We start from the raw sequence: 17375 nt of genomic DNA, 5'->3' as shown, positions 1-17375 counted from the left end.
TCTTCAGCTGCATGACAGGGTTTCTCCAGCAGCTGTGGTTGTGTAGAAGTGCAGAAAATTAATGTCAGTCTCTCTTAATGAGATCCAAAAGGCTGAGAATCTCCAGCTTCTCACTGGACCCAAGCCTTTTAATTTAATGCCTCTTGAAACTTACAACTTCCATTTAAAAATCACACTTTCCATGAATACATTGACTTTAGCACTGAGTTATTAATTACATGCCACTTAAAAATACAATGTAAACAGCCCTCCAAAAAAGGCTTCTGTGTAGTCTTTTGAGGAGACAGAAAAGGAGTACAATGAGGAAAGACCAGTTCCTCCCCTTCAGCACCATTGTTGATGTTCCTGAGTTAGGCCCAGCTCTCGTTGTTCACGTGCGTACTGAGTCCATTTAATAAAAAGTGCTTCCTTTTCTGTTAGAAGAGGATGCTACCAAGCGGGCTGTCTTTTCAAGTTTCTGTGCTCATTATCCAAAATGGTAAAGTTCTACACTCAGCCTGGAAGGATTTGAAGCAGCTTGCAAATCTCATTTGCCTATTACAGCAGTTGCTATGACAACATCATTTCTAGGATGGGAGCCCTGGTCCACTTTCTTGCCTCAACCAGAAACCTGTTGTTTTGTTCTTTGTGTTACTTCAAGCAGGAATATCACACGTGACTAAATAACTTAATTAGGTTCAGCCACCCCTGCCATCCCCAAAAATGCTTTTCTGTATGCGTGTGAGTTATCTTGACACTAACTCAGGCCTGATGCCTTCGTGGAAGAATTCCTCAAGCACTGAAGTCTCATTTATTCGCTGCTTGCTCTAACTCCCTATGTGTTATCCCAGAAGTAACCTTTCATGAGCTACTGCTATACATATTTGGCTCCCAGAACTGGCATAGGTTAGATACTGTGTGGTCCAGAGGAAGAACTTGCTAATGTTCCTGTCTGAATGTCTATAAAGCCCCCACTTAAGCTGGTGTCAAAGGCTGAAGCAGTAGGCTGTGTTAAGCCTGTAACAGCATCAGGTCCCTGCTGCAGAAGAGAATCAGTAGGATAGCTCAGTTGGTTAGAGCGTGGTGCTGGTAACACCAAGGTTGCGGGTTCAATCCCTAGATGGGACGGCTGCATATTCAGGTTGGACTAGATCATTCTCAGGGTCCCTTCCAACTCTGATTCTATGAATACTGAGACTGGCTGGATTTCCCTTTGGTCTTTACCTCTGACTGGTCCTCAAAGATTCTTGGAAATGGAGTTCCCTGGAGTCGCAAGGACGCCAAAGGGAATTCACAGTGGCTTCTGCTCCTAGCAGAAATCTGATTCAGCTTAAATGGTACACAGATCCTACAGCAACACACCCTATTTAACAGAAAAGTTCCCTTTAGGCAAGCCAGGAATAAAGAATTAACCTGATTTGGTTGGTTGTATCAGACAGGCAGGCTGAAGAATCAAAGGAAGGGAGGGGTCCCCCCCGAGTCTTTGACATAGCAGCTGAATTCCTTCGTTTGTTTGCAGTGGGAACCTCCCTTCTTCATGAATTTCAGATGCCCCCACTATTGGCAGTAACCCACTGCCGGACCTGGCCTGGCCTGTGCTTGCTAGAGTCCTTTGCTCCCTTCTCATCACACAGTACCATTTTCCTGTCTGGGTTTCTGTACGACAGTCCGGGGGCTATTGAGAGAGGGGGCCAATGTGCATAAGAATCCTGCCAGAAGCGTCAGTCCCAGGCCTCCCCAAGCACAGAACATGGACCAGCCATAGCCATGACTGATGTCCTCGGGTAACCCATAGACATAGCGAGGGTAACGAGACAGCTCAAAGTTTATCCCAGCCACACATGTGCAAAGGGAGATGATGCAGCAGGTACCTGAAAAAGAGGAGAAGAGATAAAGATAAAGCCAATGTTTCTCAGCTTCCTTGCAAAGGGCTGCCTCAAATCTGTAAAGCTCCCATTTTTTGTAACTTGAGGTATTTTGTTGTAGAAGGAAACAAACTTCCACAGCCTATTATCCACAGCATCTGAATCTCAGATTCAAGGGCCTTTTTCCTGCCCCTTCCTTTTCAGGCTACTGTCAAATCTGAACTATGCTTTCACATTTGTTTTGATCTCGCTCTTTGATCTCTACAGAGAAAAAAAAATCTGTTTTGAATACCTTCTTCCTCATCAGCTGTTTTTCTCTCTAAAGGTTATGCTGCTCTTTTCATGTTGTACTGTACAAGGAAACGGAAAACCAGCTCCTTTGGATGAGCAGGATATAAATTTATAAAATACATAAAAACCATTAGAGGGTTTCTGGCTTCACCTAAAACCAGTTAAATAAATAAAAATAAAAATACAGTATTCTACTAGCACACCTATGAATTAGCCAGTCACATAGCTACAAGCACAGCAGTGGGTATGCAGAAGGGTGAGGAACTTTTTTCACTCTGTGCGCCAGACCCTTATAAGTATTTGACAGATGGTCAGTGCCACCCACTGGTCAATCACATGCTACCACATGAATGACAGGTGAGTTGTTCCACCCATCTGTCAGAATCCCTCATGGGGGTTTCCCAGGGTAGAACTGGTCCAAGAACTGGGTAAGTACCATTATCTGACACATGTTTTCATCCCCCTCTTTTTTGTCATTTGAAAGTTTTATCACACATTTTAAGTTCATTGAGACAGTCCAAACAATTATATCACTTGTTCCCTAGTTCTTGTCCTGTGAGCCCAGTCCCCCCCCTCCAGGCTTCAATTCATTACATGTAGGGCACAATACCAAATGCATTTCTTCAGAAAATGGCTCTCAGCCTACAAAGAAAAAAGAACTCTCACCTCCCATAAGGAAGAGCAGTCCAGCTACATATTGCATGAGCTCATGCTGTTTACAGCAGCCCAGCATACCAATGATCCACCCAAAGAGAATGATGGAAACTGCCATACCAATAAAGCCAGCTGTCATTCTCCGCAGATCTGAGGGGGTGTTGGTGCAAGGAAGAAAGAAGATGGAGAAAGAGGGAGAGAAAAGAGAGTCTGTGAAGAGTAATTTGGAGACTGCAGAGGAAATCAGAGGTGGAGGCTCACATTTGCACCAGTGATCCATGGATATGAGTGCTTCCATCTTGTGAAATCTTATAAAGCGTTTAAGAAGGCAGTGTCTCAGCGCTTCCTATAAATATCACGCCTTTCCGTAACAACCCCCAAGTCAAGAACATAATCACTTTGGAAAATGAGCCAGATTGTGGAAGTTTGCCTTCTTCTATATTTATTACAAGTGGTTTACACATAAAGAGGCAATCTCTTTGACTATCCATGCCATCAGGCTCCCACTCAGAAGCATGATGTGCTCCTGGGCTACACAGACTGCTGACGTGGTGCTGTTACAGGAGCAAGCTAGGTTGCTATTGACATGTGTCCTCAAAGAAGTCTAGAAAAGTATCCATGAAATTAGGCAATGAAGAGGAAAGGGTTAGATACTCATTAGCATATGGCTAGCGGGTTGGTGGAGCAGGAATGGCAGTGAAGAAAGGAAAGTAGTAATTAAAGTACAAGGTATGATACCACCAGAAAGGAAAGCTATATGGGGAACCAGCTGTTGAGTGGCAGTATTTAGCATTGTAAGGGGGTTCCAGTTTGGAGCACAAATGTAGGAAAGCCCTGAACAAAGCTATACAGAACTAAGGTTGTCTCACTGGCCACCATAACTGTGTAGCTCAGAGGTCATAATAACCTCTGAGCTAAACCACCACTCCAAGAATACCTTAACAGTGTTTTTGATTGCATAAACTGATGGGAAAGGGACGAGACCTTAATTTGGGGCATAGATGACCTTTTGATCCCTTCTGGCTTTAGGAATATATGAGTAACAATGTCAAAGCAGTCTGTGCGTCCTTCAGCCAGGGGCGGGGCAAGCCACCCAGGGGGGCAGGGCACACTGCATGGAGTCTCTCCGTTGCCTCCCCCTCAGCTGTAGGGCAGCTGAAGGAGAGGCGGTGGGCAGACGCAAGTCCCACACTGCCATTTTAGGCAGCGTGGAGCCTGCAGACACCTAAGCCACTATGTCACTCCCACTCCCTGGCTTGGGCACGCTGCAGGCCCCTCAGTAAGTGCCGGCCCCCACGGTGTGGTGCCCAGTGTCAGCCACATTTCATTACATTTGTTGACTGAACTAAAAAGTTTCATGAGCCTTTTTAAAAAAAAAAAAAAAACAAACCTCATGTTTTTGTCATTTTGTCACACACACACACCCAGTGATGATACCCTTCCTCTGCCATTGCCTACATGACCATTTCAATTTTTTTAAGGATTGGCTGACTCAGATTCCGCCTCCCCACAAGCTATTTGTGGTAAACTTGCAATCCAATAGTAACATACGCAGCACCTCAGTTACATCAGCACCCAAAACATTGTTCCAGTGCAAAGCTGCTCAGTTCAACTTCCTCTCACTTAGACTGGAATGGAGAACCTTTGCCAGCCTGAGAAAATGCTGGGAGAACTTCACACCAGGATTGGTTGGGTCCAACTGAAAGTAGATGTGGTGCAAGTGAGCAGGGTCAGAGTTGGTAGTGGGTAACACCATTTGTTCTTCCATTCAGCGCGCGCTTTCTCTCTCTCTCTCTCTCTCTCTCTCTCTCTCTCTCTCTCACACACACACACACACACACACACACATTCTCTCAATGTAGCCATCCTGCCACCAGCTGCAGTTTTGCATGAAAAAAGCACCCTATTTTAGGAGGCTTTTTCCAAGCCTAACTGCAGTGTGGGAAGTGTTTTCAGCAGCTGTGACCCTCTACAAAACACTGCATTTAGGCTTCAAAAAAGCCCTCCTATTGGAGCCAATAGCAGGTAAAATTCAAGGCTAAAATAAATGAATACAAGGCATGGCAGTCTTGGGTGGGCTCAGAAAGTATTTGTTTACTCCTGTGTATCAAAAATACCATGTACATGGAAAGCTAATGTGTCAAGAAGAAGGCTCCTTGATATGCTAGCTTTCATGTGCATGATGCTTTCAACAGGAATATTCAAACGTGTGATTTACCCCACCTGCATTCTGAAGCAGTACAGTTTCAGGAGGTACATGTGATTCTCCTGAATTTTGATCAATTCTGGTAACAAAGACATAAAAGAATTATGTTCAGTGAGTGCTTCGGATACTCACGGAGGGCATGCCACTCATCCTGGCGGATAGTGTTGGTAATATTAACAGGCAAGTTGCGTGGCAGGGAAGATGAAGTGTAGTGATACTTCACAGATGTGCAACGCTGTATGACTCCTGAAAGAGAAAAAATGACAAACAGAAACACTATATATCTGACGTTAGGCTTTATTGACGTTGCTTTCCCTTTACTGCCTCCTAAACTATATTTGCCTTGCTTTAGTTTGTACTCATAATGCTAAGCCATCATTCAATGCAGGGCCAGATTTAGGTTTGATGAGGCCCTAAGCTACTGAAGGTAATGGGGCCCTTTATATGTGACTTAATTTTACCTCTGCCACAAATTCAGTACAGAGTATTAGGCAAACCACTGATTCTCAACAAAAGCCCAGCATCTGCAATAAAGGAGCTACAATACAGATCCTATTTATAGTGTTGTAAGGATTGCAAAAAGATAATATATGTAAAGCACTTTTAATATTCAGAATTATGATGTATTGTGCTTACTATTATTATTATAGATATTATTGTTATGTTTATTACTAATTATCACATTTCATTATTAAAGCACAGCATCAAATAATCAGCAGGACCTATAATAATATACTCTTTTCTAGGTTGATGTTCTGGTTATAGGGGACAGGAACAGAATAACAGAACAAGATTATTTCTACTATGGAAGAAACGCAGAGAAGCTGAAATGGGACCTGAAGTTTCTAAAGAAAATAACAGGATGCAAACTGTGAAGAAAAAATTAGAATAAATATTGTGACTGTGGCCTTTTGAATCACTGTTCATAACCATTAAATAGAGGCAACCTCTCCACAACGTAATCCATGAGTCCCTCCTCTTATATCACCCTTAAGTGGCCTTTCCAAATTAGTTTGTGCTATGGAATATTATAGAGCCAAACCAAAGAGTTATCAATTCATGATTTTATCATTATGATAACAGTGAATGACGTATTTCAGATAGACCCCCAACTCAAGTCAGTTTCTGGTGTCTTCTGTAGGCTCCCAGGGGATTCTGTTATCACTTGCTAGAGCTCTTTGAAGATTTGATTTAAATAACTGAACTTCTCTTTCCTGAATTTTCATTGTATTTATAATTAACTGCTTAGCCATAGGACAAGGCAAATATGTGCTTAAATGTCTTCTACCGATTTTCACCTGCTTTAGGAGATTAGGGAGTATCAGTTTCTTACCCTATCTTTATTGAAACATCAAATCCAAGGTAGTCTCTGCAAACCTACTTTTTATATTGGGAAAAAAATTATTGCTTTGTGACAAGCAGTTCTCTCTCTCTCTCTCTCTCTCTCTCTCTCTCTCTCTCTCTCTCTCTCTCTATATATATATATATATATATATATAAACTCACTTTTAGGAGCTTGAAGAAAAAAATTGTGAAAAAGAATAAACAGGGTTGCATTCTCCCCCCATAGTGGTTAAAAAACATATATTTCACAGTTCAAACAGGTAAAAATTAATCCTTGTCACTTTCACAAGTAGGAATTGTCACAGAAAACTGATGCATTGCATTTAAATAGCAGAAGTTTAAAAGATGGTTGCATCCATGCTCACCATGAATAAACTAAAGCTTTTAAAGAAAGATACTTCAGTAGTGCACAGCAGAATAGGAGACATTTATCTCCAGCCATAATGTAGTGGTAGATCACATGCCTTGAATACAGAAAATCCCGGGTTCAATCTCTGGCATCTCCAGTTAAAAAAAAGAGCTGGAATCAGAAAGGGAAACCCTGGTGCCTGTGATCCTGGAGAACCACCACCAGCCAGAGTAGAAAACACCAGCCTAGCTAGACAAATAATACAAACTGGCCTATATGACCTCTTATATCTTCTCCTATAGTAGGGCCTGTTCATTAAGAAGCAAATAAAGATTCTCATGTCAGCTCAAGGGACCCAATCACAGAATACGCTTCCCACTGCATGATCCACTACTCCAGTCTTGTCTCCTTCATCCAAGCAGCCTCCAATGCAGGCAGATCATTCTTCCAGGTCTCTGCACCAAGTGCGAGTGGCTCTTTCATTTACTCCTGATGCAGAGATGCAACAAATTACCTGCCCTCAGAAGAGGCACATTCAGAAGAGTGACTCACACGCATACCTAGCAGGGCTACTCTGAAGAGAGATCATTCTCATTCTTACATGCCTTGGATGAGATCTAAGTTTCCTCTACTTCCCCCTGCAGCCCCACATGTGCTCAAAATCTAGAGGGATCTTCCAGAATAGATGGAGAGCTGGAGGGGGTAAAAAGAGAAATTGGAAGTCCAGTTGTACAAGTGCATTTCTACTGCACAAGTGGTCAGAAATCATTAGATGTTGATGTTTAGAAGTAAGCCTTTTCTTTTTTTTTTTTAAATATTTTTATTTTTCCATATAAACACAATACAACAAACATAAACATACAAAAACAAAAACAAAACAAAAAACATGTATCATTTCATATCCTAATTTCATATCCTATCTTCCCCGACTTCCTCATGCCTCCCCTTTCTGTATTCCAAATTCTTATCGATTGTTCAGCAAATCTTCCCTTATTTTAATTTAAATTTAGACTATTCTTCCTTATTTTCCTTGTCTTAACCATTGCTAATAGTAACCATTTACTTTCCAGTCCAACATCATTCTAACTTTCATTAACTTTGTGATATTTCTTTAAATAGTCCTTGAATTTTTTCCATTCTTCTTGCGCTGCTTCTCTTCCCTGGTTTCGGATTCTGCTCGTCATTTCTGCCAAGCCCATATAGTCTATCACCTTCATCTGCCATTCTTCCAGTGTGGGTAGTTCTTGCGTCTTCCAGTACTTCGCAATAAGTATTCTAGCTGCTGTTGTAGCATACATAAAGAAAGTTATATCCGTCTTTAACACCCCTTGGCCGACAATACCCAAGAGAAAGGCCTCTGGTTTCTTGGGGAAAGTATATTTAAATACCTTTTTAAGTTCATTATAGATCATTTCCCAGAATGCCTTAATCTTCGGGCAGGTCCACCAAAGATGAAAAAATGTACCTTCAGTTTCTTTACATTTCCAACATTTGTTGTCAGGCACATGGTAAATCTTTGCAAGCTTGACTGGGGTTATGTACCACCTATATATCATTTTCATAATGTTTTCTCTTAAGGCATTACATGCCGTAAATTTTATCCCGGTGGTCCACAACTTTTCCCAATCAGCAAACAAAATATTATGACCAATGTCCTGAGCCCATTTAATCATGACCGATTTAACCGTTTCATCTTGTGTATTCCATTTCAGCAGCAAATTGTACATTTTAGACAAATTCTTAGTACTGGGTTCTAACAGTTCTGTCTCCAATTTTGATTTTTCCACCTGGAAGCCAATTTTACTGTCCAGTTTAAACGCTTCATTAATTTGATGGTAGTGGAACCAGTCTCTCACCTTCCCTTTTAATTTCTCAAAACTCTGCAATCTCAATTTGTCCCCTTCCTTTTCCAAAATTTCCCAGTATCTTGGCCACTTGGACTCCATATTTAACTTTTTAACTGCCTTAGCTTCCATTGGCGACAGCCACCTTGGAGTTTTATTTTCCAGCAAGTCTTTATATCTGTCCCAGACATTTAGTAGTGCTTTTCTGACAATATGATTTTTAAAACTTTTATGTGCTTTAACCTTGTCATACCACAAATATGCATGCCACCCAAAAATGTTATTAAAACCTTCCAAATCCAAAATGTCTGTGTTTTCAAGAAGTAGCCATTCTTTCAGCCAGCAGAAAGCTGCCGCTTCATAGTAAAGTTTAAAGTCTGGCAGGGCAAACCCCCCTCTTTCCTTTGAATCCGTTAGTATCTTAAATTTAATTCTGGGCTTTTTGCCCTGCCAGACAAATTTAGATATGTCTTTTTGCCACCTCTTGAAACAATCCATTTTATCAATTATTTGCAATGCTTGGAACAAAAACAACATTCTTGGCAATACATTCATCTTTATAGCTGCAATACGGCCTAACAAGGAAAGCTTCAAGTTGGACCAAATCTCCAAATCTTTTTTCACTTCTCTCCAAGTTTTTTCATAATTATCTTTAAACAAATTCACATTTTTAGCTGTCATATTTATACCCAAATATTTCACTTTTTTAACCACAGTCAACCCTGTCTCATTCTGGAACCTTTCCTTTTCTATCTGTGTCAAATTTTTCTCCAAAACCTTTGTCTTAGACTTATTCAATTTAAATCCTGCCATTTGACCAAACTCTTGAATTATTTCCAAAACTCTTTTCGTGCTAGCTTCTGGCTCTTGCAATGTAAGTACTAAGTCATCTGCAAATGCTCTTAGTTTATATTGTTTAGCTCCGACCTGAATCCCTTTAACCAACTGGTCCCTCCTAATCATATTAAGCAAAACCTCCAGGACCGATATAAAAAGTAATGGGGAGATAGGGCACCCCTGGCGTGTCCCTTTTTCAATCTTGAACTCTTCTGTAACCACATTATTTACAATTAGTTTGGCTTTCTGTTCAGAGTATATTGCACCTATACCATTTTCAAACCCTTGGCCTACCCCCATCCCCCGGAGGTTCTTCAACATAAAACTCCAAGAAATGTTGTCAAAGGCTTTCTCGGCATCCACAAATATCAAAACAGCTTTAGTGTTTATGTTCACTTCCAGCTTTTCCAAAATGTCAATTATATTCCTTACATTGTTCGACAAGTGCCTTTTTGGGAGAAAGCCCGCTTGGTCCCCGTGAATCTCCTCCATCAAAACTCTCTTCAGTCTTTTTGCCAAAATATCAGCAAAGATTTTGTAATCCACATTCAATAACGAGATGGGTCGGTAGTTTTTAAGTTGGGTCTTTTCAGTCTCTGTCTTTGGTATAAGTGTAATGTAGGCCTCTCTCCACGTATCGGGTGCCCTTTTCCCCTCCATAATCTCATTGCAGACTTCCTTCAAAGGTTGTATCAACCCTTCCTTCAAAACTTTGTAGTATTTGGAAGTCAGTCCATCCGGTCCAGGGGATTTGCCCAGCGTCATGCCTTGAATGGCATCTTCTATTTCTTGTGCTGATATCTCCTGGTTCAATATTATCTTACTTTCATGCGAAACCTTTTTCAGCCCATTTTCCTCAAGGAACTGTTGTATGTCCATTTCTTTTTGCGGCCCTTGTGTGTAAAGTTGTCTAAAGTAGTTCTGAAAACAATTCCTAATTTCCGCTGGGTTGCTTATGTTTTTTCCTTCCACTTCTATATTTGTTACCGTGTTGAGTTTTTGTCTCTTCTTTATTTGCCAAGCCAGTAACTTGCCACATTTATCAGCAGATTCAAAAGTCTTTTGTCTCATTTGTTTAATTCTCCACTCTAATTCTTGATTCATCAGTTCCATATATTGTGTTTGATGAAATTTGATTTCTCTTAGGATCTCTTGGGATTTTGGCTTCGATCTTAATTGTTTTTCCCCTTCTTTTATCTTTTCCAAAATTCTCTCCTTTTTCTCATTTTGCTTTCTCTTCTTTAAAGTATTTTGCTGAATCAAAAACCCTCTCATCACGGCTTTACTTGCGTCCCATACTATTCTTTTTTCTACTTCAGACCTTAAGTTGATTTCAAAATAGTCTTTCAAGGTTTTTTGGGCCTTCTTGCAGATCTCCTCGTCTCTAAATAAGGTGTCATTCATTCTCCATCTGAAGGAACCAGTTGTTGTTTGCCTCATCACCATCTTTACAGCATTATGGTCGGAGAAAGTTTTTGGGCAGATTTCTACTTTTTTTATATTCGGAGCCATACTGCTAGTCACCCAGATTTGGTCAATCCTTGTCCATGTCATTTTGGCTTCAGAAAAGAAGGTTCCCTCTCTTTCTAATGGGTGTTTTGTTCTCCAAATATCAATCAAGTCCATATTGTCAGTCATTTCAAAAAAAGTCTTTGGTAGTCTTCCATCTTTTGTTATTAACTGTCTTTGTGCCTTGTCCATATTTGTTGAAACCACTCCATTCATATCTCTCATCAAAATTAAGTTGTAATCCATATGGTCCATCAAAATTTCATGCAACTTCTTAAAAAATTCAGCTTTCCCTTCGTTTGGTGCATAGATTCCCACTATCAAATACTTCTCTCCTTGAGATTGAATTTCAATTGCCAAATATCTTCCTTGGTCATCTTTAAAAATTTGTTTCGGTTGCAATTTTTCTTTTGCATAGATCACCACTCCTCTCTTTTTTACTCTGTCTGAAGATATAAATTCCTGTCCCAGTCTTTTATTTATTAATAATTTTCTGTGTGCTCTTGTCACGTGGGTCTCTTGTAGGCAAATCAAGTCCAATTGGTCTTTCTTTAAGGCATGAAATATATTTTTTCTCTTCCTGGGAATATTTAAGCCATTACAATTCCAGGTTAGAAGTTGCAGAGCCATGATGGGATTATTTACTCCTTCCTCCTACAGCTCCCTGTTTTTGTTCCTCGTCTGTCGGTGGTACCGTGTTCGTGTCCAGTGATGGATGCCCTTGTCCTGGAAATGTCTCTTTCTGTAGGTCTTCTTCGTGTTCTCCCAAGAACTTGTCTTTATCACTTACAGTCTTTATTCTTCTCTTCTTTCCCTTATATTTAAAAGACAAGCCTTGGGGAAATTCCCACCTGAATGGTATGTAGTTCTTCTTCAGCAGTGTCACCAGGTCTTTATAATGTCCTCTTGCGTCCAAGATACTCTTAGGGATGTCTTTAAAGATCTCAATAAAAAAGTCTTCAATTCGAAGGGCTGTTTGGTAGTGCAGGTTCAATATTTTATCTCGCTCCTCCTTTGATCTTAAGGTAATAAGACAATCTCTGGGTCGATTTCTCTTCTGTCTTATTCCCAATCTAAATGCACTTTCTATCTTAAAATCTTCTTTCTTCAGCTCCTGCTTCCAAAAATCAGAAAATTCTTTTGTCAAATCATCCACCAAGTTCTCTCCTTCCTTTTCCGGCACAAGTCTGATCCTCAGGTTCCTCTCCTTGCGTTGCATATCCTGCATAGAGAGTGCCAGTTCATATTCATCCAATTTCTTGTAAACTGGTGGAAATTTTTCCTCCGCAGCAGTTGCAATTTCCTTAGCTTCCTCGGCTATCTTTCGTGTTATAGATGAATCTTCCAATAATTTCCCAATTGCTTCTGCATTTGAGTTCACTTTATTCCCTAGGTCAGTTATACTTTTAGTATTTAGGTCAATTTTCCCAGAGATTTCTTCAATTTTTTAATTTGTTTCAGCAACTTGTACTTTAGTTTCAGCAACTTGCAATTTAGTCTCCGCACCTTGCTTTTTTAGTTCCTCCAAAGAGTCATTTATCTTCTCCAATACCTTAGCAAATGATTCTTCTGTAGACATTGCTTTCGCTTTTGGCTTTGCAGCCACTATAGTTCCAGAGGCTCCTGTTACAGAAGCCCTTCTTTGCATGTAAGTGTCAATTTTGTATTGTCTGCCAGATCTCAAGGTTGTTTCTTGTAACTCCCCTTTCTCTTTACCATCTGCCATAACAAAGTCTTTTAGTCAAGGTCATTCCCAGACTTTGAAACTCACAAACAAAGTTCTCAAATTTTAAACTCCACTTGTTGCTGAAACAATTTGTAGGTCCTCTAGGGGGCGTAGAGTCAGTTCTATACTTCTCAAAGTAATCCCACACTCTTAAAAAAAAAAAAAGGAATAAAAGTTTCCTAGTCCCTTTCAATTTTTCTTTCCTTTTTCAAGGGGATCCCAGTCAATAGTGTCCTGTAAGTAACTTTGTAATACCACAGAAACAGTGTTTCAAATTGGAAGTAACCAAAGTCAATTTGAGATATTTTTTAGCTTCTTATAGCAACAGTCCTTAGCCGGTTCCTTTTCTCCGGCAGTCCGATCCCAGGTTAAAGAGCAGCGATACTTAATCCAATTCTTTTAAATTGGCAGGGAAACACTTTTAAAATCTTCTTCCCCCCCCTCCTGCCTTCGGGGGGGGGAGTTCTTTGCTTTGGTGGTGGATTTCTTAAATCCCGCAAGTTTCCTCTCAAGCAGTTACAGCTAGAGTGCCTTTCGCTTTGATCTTGCTACAGAACGGAAAGCAGACTTCCTTTTTAGTGCTTGTCCGTCTCGGTGCCCAATTTCTTTACTTTTAGTGTCCAATTATATTTTAGCGGTCAATCCTACTCACGGATAGTTGTTCTTTTAATCCAATTTCCCGGGAAGAAGTCAGCGCTCTCCGCTAATGGCGACGCGGCTTCGCTTCGCAGGCTGGGTGAAGACGACTCTCAGCACCGCTCCAAGACCCCTCCGCTCCTCCGGAGCCTTTAAAAAGGCTATTTCGCAGCGTCAGGGGGGCGCAAAGGTGCCCGCCGAGTCTCCAGTTCACAGGCAACGCGCCTGTGATTTTTAGGGGTCCCCGCTTCGCCGTAGCTGACAGGACCCGAACCCACGAAGCAGATCTCTCCCGGAGCTCCGGTTGAGATCCGCCATTAAGCGCCGGCGCTAACCGGAAGTGAAGTAAGCCTTTTCAAACGTAAGAATGAAGTATGCCTACAAGTTTATTGATTGATTTATTTTTAAGTGTCTGAGCCATCAGAGGTTTGGAGCACACTGCTCTAGTGACTATAAGTACATGATGAGACATACACATGAGCTCATTACTTTGAATAGGTATTGTTGTTTATAGAGGAACTGACATGGAAACGGAAGATAGGGAAAAGTTGAACTAAGAGACCAGTTCTCAACCCAATGACATTCACAACCTAAAAAACATGCTGTGAAGCCTTAACAGAAGGGGCAAAACAGAGGTTAGGATAGGGCATGCTATTATTTTTTTTTAATTACATGTTACACAATAGTCTATGAGTTGTTCCAAAGGCTTTCTGGAAATGATGAGTTTTGAGGAGAGACCTGAAGGAAGTAAAGGTGTTTTCTGGGGCAATTCTAGGTGTAAGGGGCAGCAAGGGAGTAGATAGTTTATTGGTGTATATGTTCAAAGACTTTTAGAGCTAGAACTCTACCTCAAACCATCTCTATATGTATCCTTAAATAATCACTGAGAAAGAGATTTCTCAAAATGCAGGGTATAAAATACATAAATAATTTTAAAACACCCCAGATGTTTCCCCAACAGGCTTTAGTTGTATAACACTTAATTTCATTGTTACCAGTTTTAATGCGCAACATCTTTTACCCTTGTTGCTGTTTTTTTTTAATTTGTAAGTATTGGTTGTAGAATATGTTTTTTGTCATTTTTTTCTAAATTCATTGCTAATTGAACTTTTTACTGATTATGCTGTATGTCATTCTTTTAGCAGACGACTGAAATATATTTTTATTGAGTGATTTAACTATTTCCTATTGTGAGATGGAAATGCCACAATCTCTGCTATTAGCAATTTCTTCAACTGCCTGGAAGACTATACTTGAAATGTAAGGAAATGGGCTGAAGCATCTTGTGCTGCCAGCATCGGAATATTATATAGCTCATGTTTATTGGAAGCATGAGCTTCCATCCTGTTGCAATTTCCACAACTGTTACAGGTAAAGGAAATCCTATGGAAAAAGTGTGAGATTCAACCACTCTATTTCCAATGCAGCACAATGAAGACAACCACTGCTAAATTTTAGAAGGGTAAAGCAAGAGCTGCTTTCTATGTGCAGTTCCTGGGCATATGTCAGGAACGCCAGGTACATTTCTTAGCCTCTCATGGTGGAAAGTGGAACAACACAGAGCAGCCACAAAAAGATTTTGCCTGACAATCAAGAGATATACCTGACAGTGACCTGCAGCTGGATATGGTGGAGCCATGTGGCAGTAATGGCGCCCAGCATTCAGGTTTGTCACTCATATATAGACAATGCCACTTACAAGGCAACTGCCCAGCTTTCTGACACCACACTGCAGGACTCTGGAATTGTGCTTAGTGTCCCTGGAAAATGAAGGCATGTTTTCTTTCGGGACAATCCCACGTCCAAAGCAAGATCTTCCTTGTGCATAAGGCACATCCCACCCTGGCCAAACAAATTGCCCCTCTCACCCAGGTGGGTACAGCACCCCCTGCCCATTTATTTATTTTTAACTGTGTGCACTGCATTTTGTTTGGCAGACCTGACCACCTTTGAGCAGGTGGAAGAATGCATTCCCAGGGAGAAATGAATGGTGATGGGCAGCTGATCACAGCTGTGAACAAGCAGCACTTCCCCCAATGGCTGCAACCACAGAAACCTTGGCAGGCTGTACCCATGCCCAGCTGGTTCACCTGAGGTCTTCCAGAGGAACATATACAGGAGATATCTTGCCCGGGTTATTCTCATGCATAAAGAGGGCATTGTGAGCATTTGGGAAAGGACCCTAAGCCCTAGAGATCTAGGCTGGCGGAGAATCCAGTGGGAGACATGGAAATAACCACCATTTTAGGCAGCCTTGACTTGAGAAAATGCAATTGCTGCCCCCTTCCCCCTTCCAGCTCCTGTTGAGCCCTCTTGCCACCATGGGAGGAGGAGAAGAAAGCCTGCAAGGCTCTGGGACACCTGGCGCTTGGCTAGAAATCTGTGAGGCGAGCGGGTGAGGAGGCTGCCCTGAGGCGGGGACTCGGCCCCACAGCCCCAAGGAGCTCAGCAGAGGAGAAGCTCCCTGGAGGCGTCTCCCTCCCTGGCCTGGGCGGGGAAGGCAGCTCTGCAGACTCAGCACCCTGGACAGCAGCAGCAGCACCCACCCCACCGACGCCCCTCAAAATGTTCCCTCGACGGGAGCGAGCTCTCTCTCTCCCCCTCTCTCGCGCGCGCGCCCTCGACCCCCGCCAGCGCAGCCCCCCTCGACCTGTGGGGCGCGGCCGCCGCCCCCTCCCCGCGCACCTTTCTGGATGAGCTCCTCGCTGTCGGGCTCGAAGCCCGCGCGGTGGCAGCGCCGCCAGAGGCCGGAGACGGTGGAGTTGAAGCGGCGGCCGCAGTGCGATTCCAGCGCCAAAGCGGCGGCGACGGCGGCGGCCCCGGGGAGCAGCAGCGGCTGCGCTGCCGAGGGCGGCGGCGGCGGGGTTTGCCCGGGGAGCAGGGCCCTGGGCGGGCGGGCTCGGAGCGGCAGGTGCGGGCTGGGCGCCGACATGGAGCCGGGCGGGTCGCTGTTGTTGTTGCTGTTGCTGTGGGCGTTGCGCTTGTGGCCGTAGCCGCGGCAGCGCTCGCGGTGTCGCCGCGCGTCCGTCTCGTACCAGGAGTCGGTGCCGATGGCCACGGCCAGCAGCGCCAGGGCGGCGGCGGCCAGCAGCAGCCCGGAGCAACTCAGCGCCTGAGCCGCGGCCGCCATCTTCGCCGCCGCGGCCGCCTCCTCGGAGTCGCGCCGCCCGCCACTGCTCCCCCTGCAGCCCGGCCGGGGGGCCGCAGCGCCAGCCAGCCTCGCTCGCTCCTCGCCTCCCGCGCTCTGCAGGAGGCCCTCGTGGCTGGCCAGGCCCGGCCGCCCCTCGCGCAGCGAGCGGGTCCAGCACGGGGACCCCAAGGGGAGGCGGCAGAGGGAGAAGCCTCGGGAGACTGCTGAGGGCAGCGGCAGCGCGTTCCTGGTTTGGGCTCTTCAAGAATTATTTCTGTTTATTTTGTTTGCAGTCTCAGGGCTCGGCTCTCCGGGTTCATTTTTCAAGCCGTCCTAGCCAATGCTTCCGTGCACGTTTATTTCTCGCGGGTCAAGCCCACGTTTTCCTTCAGGGAGGCCTACCTGTTTCTTTCCCTCCTGGCTGAAACGCCACAACAACCCTGTCAGGTAGGTTAGGCGGAGAGGCAGTGACTGGCCCAAGGCCACCCAGTGAGATTCCTGGCCCAGCAAGGGCTTGAATCGTGGTCCCAATCCGACACTCTGGCCATTACACCACAGTGGCACAAAGTGCATCTCTCCACCACCCCACCTGTCCTGGTAAGAGTTTCAAAGCCGTTGCTGAGGAATTAAAACACTTTATATGCTGGGCATGTTTGCTGCTGTACTTCCCGGAGCAATCATGTGAAAGGAGAAAGATGGATACACATTCCTAATGGAGACACATGCCAGGAAACTGATGATCTGTGGCTCCTTGGCATTTCTGTTGTTTCAAGAGCAGGGAAAGGAACCTGTGGCCCTCCAGATGTTCCTTGATTACAATATCAATAATCCTTGATGCAAGTTGAAGTTGATGGGAATTGGAGACCTCCAAATCTGGAAGGCTACAGGTTTCCTGGCCCTTGTTCTAGAGCAGGCACAGGCAAACTCGGCCCTCCAGATGTTTTGGGACTACAACTCCCATCATCCCTAGCTAACAGGACCAGTGGTTAGGGATGATGGGAGTTG

At 43.4% G+C, this 17375-nt stretch overlaps 1 protein-coding gene across 2 annotated transcripts; it reads right to left on the bottom strand.

The window, feature by feature from the left end:
* Positions 1 to 74: 74 nt before the first annotated feature.
* LOC310758847 (transmembrane protein 178B-like) lies at positions 75 to 16388 on the bottom strand. Of its 2 annotated transcripts, XM_083605709.1 has the most exons (4): positions 15926 to 16386; positions 5128 to 5241; positions 2802 to 2939; positions 75 to 1850 (listed from the first exon to the last, which is right to left on the bottom strand). In XM_083605709.1, the coding sequence occupies exons 1-4, from the start codon at positions 16368 to 16370 to the stop codon at positions 1606 to 1608; spliced, it is 942 nt and encodes a 313-aa protein (XP_083461835.1). In that variant the 5' UTR covers positions 16371 to 16386; the 3' UTR covers positions 75 to 1605. The 2 variants fall into 2 exon arrangements, with proteins under 2 accessions (XP_083461835.1, XP_083461836.1); XM_083605710.1 differs by lacking the exon at positions 2802 to 2939 and having other exon boundaries at positions 15926 to 16388.
* Positions 16389 to 17375: the final 987 nt, after the last annotated feature.

This window comes from Podarcis filfolensis (genome assembly GCF_964270895.1).
Source record: "Podarcis filfolensis genome assembly, chromosome: 1".
NCBI classification, from domain to species: domain Eukaryota; kingdom Metazoa; phylum Chordata; class Lepidosauria; order Squamata; family Lacertidae; genus Podarcis; species Podarcis filfolensis.
This window is presented reverse-complemented; position numbering and strand designations above follow the sequence as displayed.

Coding starts and splice junctions, on each gene's coding strand:
- LOC310758847 (XM_083605709.1), bottom strand. CDS start 16,370: ATGGCGGCCGCGGCTCAGGCGCTGAGTTGCTCCGGGCTGCTGCTGGCC. Junction 2,940..5,127: donor GGATGAGTGGCATGCCCTCC/GTGAGTATCCGA, acceptor ACACCCCCTCAG/ATCTGCGGAGAATGACAGCT. Junction 1,851..2,801: donor ACTGCTCTTCCTTATGGGAG/GTGAGAGTTCTT, acceptor CCTCTTTTTCAG/GTACCTGCTGCATCATCTCC.